Source organism: Dromaius novaehollandiae, chromosome Z (assembly GCF_036370855.1).
Source record: "Dromaius novaehollandiae isolate bDroNov1 chromosome Z, bDroNov1.hap1, whole genome shotgun sequence".
NCBI lineage: Eukaryota > Metazoa > Chordata > Aves > Casuariiformes > Dromaiidae > Dromaius > Dromaius novaehollandiae.
The window spans coordinates 47,085,501-47,091,500 of NC_088132.1; the positions used below are offsets into that span (position 1 = coordinate 47,085,501).

At 38.4% G+C, this 6,000-nt stretch overlaps 1 protein-coding gene across 2 annotated transcripts in view; it reads left to right on the forward strand.

The window, feature by feature from the left end:
* The window catches only part of LOC135324637 (CMP-N-acetylneuraminate-poly-alpha-2,8-sialyltransferase), a 62,280-nt gene extending 57,190 nt beyond the window's left edge, over positions 1 to 5,090 (forward strand). For both annotated transcript variants that reach the window (XM_064501286.1, XM_064501287.1), the window contains one exon: positions 749 to 5,090. In XM_064501286.1, coding sequence (XP_064357356.1) covers positions 749 to 1,031 — 283 coding nt within the window. In that variant the 3' untranslated portion in view covers positions 1,032 to 5,090. The remainder of the gene's footprint in view (positions 1 to 748) is intronic.
* The last annotated feature ends 910 nt before the right edge of the window (positions 5,091 to 6,000 follow it).

A 6,000-nucleotide genomic window follows, 5' to 3' on the forward strand; every position in this document is an offset into this window, starting at 1 on the left:
CACCTAACCACGACTTGCGTCTTTGGAAACTCCCTGAGGCTTCTAAACCCGTGATTAGCCATGTTGTCACTGGCTCAGGAAAACAGTGGTCCCATAGTTTCGGTGGGATTTGTGTAGCAGTCACTACAAAACCAAACTACTCTAGTTACTAGATATAGTTTTGCTTTTGCAGAGACTGCCACTAGCAAATAGGAAGTTTTAAGCACATATTTACAAGCAAAATAAATAAGGCTTCAGGGTTTTTTACTTCCGAAAGTTCTATTCTCATGTATTACATCCTTATTTCCATTCACTTTCTATTTAGATGAGTGATCTCTGAAATAATCACTATGTCAATCAAATATCAGCGTAGGGCTGATTCGATGAAGTGAATCGGATACTGTGAGAGGTCAAGGTTTTTTGCAAGAGTCTATGTTCCCTGACTGCTGCACTGAGAAGAGGAACTGCCCTTTTCCTGCACTTGCAAGTTCTTGGTAGGGTGAGAGCCTGAACTCAGATGCTCATTCGGCTAACTTTTCTTCAGCCTTGTGTTAAATAGGTCTCACTTCTGTATTTCTTCTAGGTGGAATAAATGTGTGCCAATACCAGTGTCACCATTTAGGGACATAGCAACAGAAGTAAAAGGAAACTTTTTTTTTTTTTAATATATAAAATGTCTGCATAAGTAAATGAATAGCTAAAACAAGTTTACTTCACAGGGTTTATTCACATCAAGTTTCTTGACGTACTTTTCTTGGTTTCTTTGCAGCTATTGGCTGACAAACAAGGTCCACATCAAACGGCCCAGCACCGGTCTCCTCATGTATACGCTTGCCACCAGATTTTGTGATGAAATTCACCTGTATGGATTTTGGCCATTCCCAAAAGATTTACATGGAAAACCAGTCAAATATCATTATTATGACGATCTAAAGTATCGGTACTTTTCTAATGCCAGCCCTCATAGGATGCCACTAGAGTTTAAAACTTTATATGTACTGCATAACAGAGGAGCACTTAAACTAACAACGGGGAAATGTGTACAGCAATAAAGCACATGTAAAGTACAATAAGAAGTCCAGAATATGCACTTCATCATAAAGATGTTGTGGAATGGCAATGGGGTCCCAGCGAGGATATATTTCAATACCCGCTAAGCCATTGGAAAAGGAATTTTATCAGAAGTACATAACCAGCTACTATACCTGTAAAGTGCTATAAAACAAAGCTATCTTGACTGCAAGGGTTCAAGTAAGTGCCACTTTCACTAAGAACAAAGCTTGAATGTATACTCAGTAGTGTTTACAGGATCCAGTGATATATTTGTCATGAATTAAAGAAGAAACAAATGGACTGCCTATTGCTGACTTGCCACTGTGGCCAGAGAGCTTATCGAAGAAATCCCCGGTGGATGGGGCAGTTTCTCGAGGAAATACGCCAGGCTTTGGCAGAGAAGCTCACGATGGGATTGCGCAGAGAAAGCAAAGTCCGTAAGATCAAGCAGATCAAGCAAATGCCTTCAGTCAGGGGACTGTTTCTGATCTTGTATTATAACCTCAGCTTTTGTTGCTGTTTTTCTTATTGTTGTTGGCTGGGTTTTGTTGCTTCTGGGTACTGAAACCCTTCAAGGATTTTGAGGATGTTATGAATAATTAAAAGTATGTATCTTAAGGAATTGTCTTAGGAGAAAAAAATTCGTAAGGGAGGGAGGGTGGAGGGAAACATCAAATATTTTATCAATTGTTATTGTGTTGTAACCTGCTGTCGCACAACTCTCAACCTCCCAGATGTTTTTCTAGCTACAGCTGTCAGTACCCACTACATGGAACCGCTCAGAGATTGGTCATTTTGAGCCTTTTTAAAGAGAGGTTTTTCGGTTTTATTCAGATCTGAAGACTCACTTAGAAAAAGGTGCCCTTATTTTTGGTACCAAAGATTACTCTTATTTTGTATACACGATTTTTCCTTTTCTTGAAGAAAATTCATATGATATTTCTTTGCTGCTGAAGGAAACATTTTCTGGATCTTTTATTTACAGTAATTTATATTGTTTAAATTGTTTGCTTGAAGCATCTCAAACAAAGCCTCTTTACTGACTTTGCCTGTAGAGTTTTATTCTTCAGAAAAATCTGCAGGAGCAAAGAGATTATCTCATACATTCAAATATATATGATTTTTATTCCTAACTGAAAGGAAAACAAGAAGTCTAGAGGAACTCAGCTGACATATTGGAACAAACTAAAAGAAAAAAGACTTAGCCAATTAAATGGAAAATAAAGGTACTGTAGAGGAAACAGTTCTTTCAAAACTTAAATTTCTCATGGTATTGAATAATACATCTCTCTAATATACCTCTTTTGTATCAGCTTGATGTAGGGGTGTGTAATTGACTGAAGTAACGCAGAGCTGTATTATCTCACGTTGATTTTTCTGAACAGCATTCCTTCTGTTTATCCACAAAACCAACCATTCTTTTGCTCCCTCCTTTCAGAAAAGAGAACAAGAAATTGGAGGAGCGAGGGGAGGCAGACTGTCAGTACGACGTACACAGAGTTACAAAACCTGTGTGCGTACGGTTGGTTTTAGCTCTACAGGAGCAGGTAAAGCAGGCCACTTGCTTCCATCGTTTTCACGACAGGCTAGGCTAAGGAGGAGGCATGCGGATACAACATATGTGTATTTTGCTGTTATGTTTTCAGCTCTAGGATAGGTCCTTATCTCCAAATATTATATCCACTGTACATATCAGACCTTGAGCTAGCTTGGAGAACTTCATGTGTAGCACAAAACCCAAGAACAATTAGCAGTTAAAAAAATGCCACTTTTTACCCATGTTTCCTGTTAAGTTCACATATGCATGACTAGAGGTCTGTGATTATGCAAATTTAGTAGCCTAAATCCCCAACTTGCAGCCGGTTTTGCTAGAGGCTGGTGTGAAATAGAAAGTCGTCCTGCCATAGCTAGGAAACAGTAGCAGTCTCCTGTTCACCAGTGTCTCCAACCCAGGACAGTTTACTTTGGCTGTATGCCAAAGTGTGAGATATGGTCCTAATCAGATCAGCATTGAAACCAAGGCATCACTAGGAACTTAATAGCAATACAGACTGGAATGTATTTAATTTGTTGTTGGTCAACCACACAGTGTTATATGTACACTGTAAGCTTGAAGTTTAAGACAAATTTGCTTGGTGAAAGATGTGTGTATTCCTCTTCTTTCTGCTGGGTTTTGCTGCTTTTTTTTTCTTTTTGACACATTTTGTATACACTGATTGACTTTCTATTGAGATAAAGGGTTCACAGATGTCAGTCCCACAGAAGCTCAGAGAAGTGCCTGTTTAGCTTTATCTGTTCCTCTGGGAATGTGCTCTCTTCTTTGCTCCGCTGTCAGGCCATCAACAAAAAGGGAATTCACGTTGACTACAATATGAACTGACAGGTGTTTTTTTCACTTCAGGAAAGGTTTTAATACACCAATATGATTATTTCTCTGAGAGAAAAGTAGATGGAGACACTATAATTCCTCTGGTAGTAAAATAATAATAATAATAATAATAATAATACTTTTGTAGTCGAATAAATGAAAACAAGGAGACATTAATGATGAGGGATAGATGAGGGAAGTTGCCTTTAGAAGTCAGCAAATGAAGGATGGAGCAAAGACCCTGTTGGTGAGAGTCACATCTGATTCTCTGTGGGTGAGGTTAGCTGTAATGCACAAGCCATGGAGTCCAAATTCCCACCCTATTACTAAGTCTGGTCCAACGGGGCAGTTCAGGGCAAGTTTTCTCAGACTTGATTTTGCGCAGGCCATGACAGCAGCACCTCCTTCCAAGGCAACAGTAGCTCACCCAGATCTTCTCACAACTGGCCCTTGCCCTCAGTTACTGCATGCTTTCCACCTTCGTATTGCACATGGCTGGCACTGCCAGCCCCGCTCCTCATTCCCAACCCTTGGCCACGCTCAGCCTCCCCTCTGGCTGGGACCTGGTCCGATCTCCCCGCTGAGAGCAGATGACTGCTCCCTGACCCATGGCACAGCACAGGTGTGCTTTATTATGATTATCCTCTCTTATCATCCAACACTATCAGTGACTAATACAAAATAGCTAGAATAAAAAGAAGGATCCCAAATATTATAATGATATCTGCCTTGGTGAGGATCAACTGAGGAATACCCTTCACCTGAGAATTCCTCTAATTTATCTTCAAGAAGGTCATATCAATTGCCAGCCATGGTTCCTAGAAGTATGCTAAAAATAAGAACAGGGAGCTACATCAGGACAGCAGACTGTGTATTTTTCCAAATCTCTTGGTAGCTCTACATTGAAGAATTGGATTGCATTCAGGTAAATTTATTATGAATTGTTTATTAACATATATGTTAATGTTTCTGTGGCAGAGACTCTTTCTCGTATTTCATGAAAATTATCGATAAATTTATCTGATGGTTACGTTTTCAGCTTTGGGACAATTCTTTCTCCCTCAGCTCTGAGCCACTCTCCCGACTTGAGATCTACTGAACCTTTCAAACTTTGGCTGGTTTACATGATCTGATATGTAATAAGAAACCAGGCCTCATTTAATAAATACTCTACCATTCTTTTGTTAAAGAATAAAATCATCACATACTTAAGGTCAGCACCTTTTTTTTAAAACTGACTGCAATTTGAAGAAAAGCCGATGTGGGTTCAGTGCGTTTTTTCGTGTTTGATCTGGCAGTGCTGAGCACGCCTTACTCACAGTGACTTTACTGGGAGTGACATGTCCAGTACTTAGGTGGGCATCTAGATTGGCATCTTTCAGGATCTGACTCTTAAATTGCACATTATTATTTATTTTTAAGAGCACTGTTACTTTGTGTAGGGAAAAGCACAATTGTTCTAAATGTAGATAAAATAAAGAAAGAGAGTTTACAGAGAGCATCATTCCTGCACAGTACTATTGCTACTGAGCATATGTAATACCATTTCTGTGATTTAAAGTATTGATATGTATTCTGTCAGGATTGTCATGTCTGACACTGTTTAATATTATTTCATGTACAGCTTTGGGGTATTGTTTTATTATTTGTACAACTATAAAATAAACAAGTTTTTTCATTTTTTCTGCTATATTCTGTTCATATTCCTTTATAACTTGTCTGGCACTGATTTTGTTTTCATGTGGTAAGATTTTTACATTATGTACTAATATTTATTAGAAAATGTTTAAAGTAGTTCATAGGAGAGCAAAACTTAGCCAATGAGGGCTAGAATTAACCTCTGTCTACACTTCTGAATTTAAAAGAAAATGAAAAAATAGGCCGTAGAAATCATATGCAGCATTCCATACTATACTTTAAAGCCTATGCAGTCAATAGCAAACTCCTAAATCTATATACCAGCCATGCTGCAAAAACAAATACACAACTCTGCCCTGTCTATAAAAACTAGGGGGGAAATTGGTATTCCATAATGAATTTGATATTTTTATTCTATAATTGCAGACTGAGCCTTCACACACTGTTGGAACTAGCGTATAATTTGAGAATGCCACGAAAGTCAATATTTTGCTGAGCTCTGTTCTTTTCCATGGCACAGAAGCAAGACACTGTATTTTACTGAATCCTGCTTATAGTTCTCTGATATTAATTAGGTTATTTTAAATGGCTATCAGTTTTTATTGGGAAAGTGCTGCCTTTTAATTACTTATTACTGTGAAAATATATGCATATAATTCATGATCAGTAACTGTGTTCATGAAAAATTCTTGCACTGTAGCGAAGACCTACTTACACTGGAAATCTTGAGCTGTGCTTTCTTCTGCAGCCTTTAACAGTGGCCTTGCTAGCCCCTCCTTCTTATACTCAGCTTTGCTGTCTTATCCTCTGTCTTTCATGTTCCCAAACAAATACATATGTAAATCAAGGAGAGGCTTCCACCATTCTCTTATTGCAAAACTTTAAAGACATTTGACATGATTTAAGTGCTTCTTCTGAGCCTTAAGAAGCCTGATTAGCAATACGAAAGACTACTCTTCAAA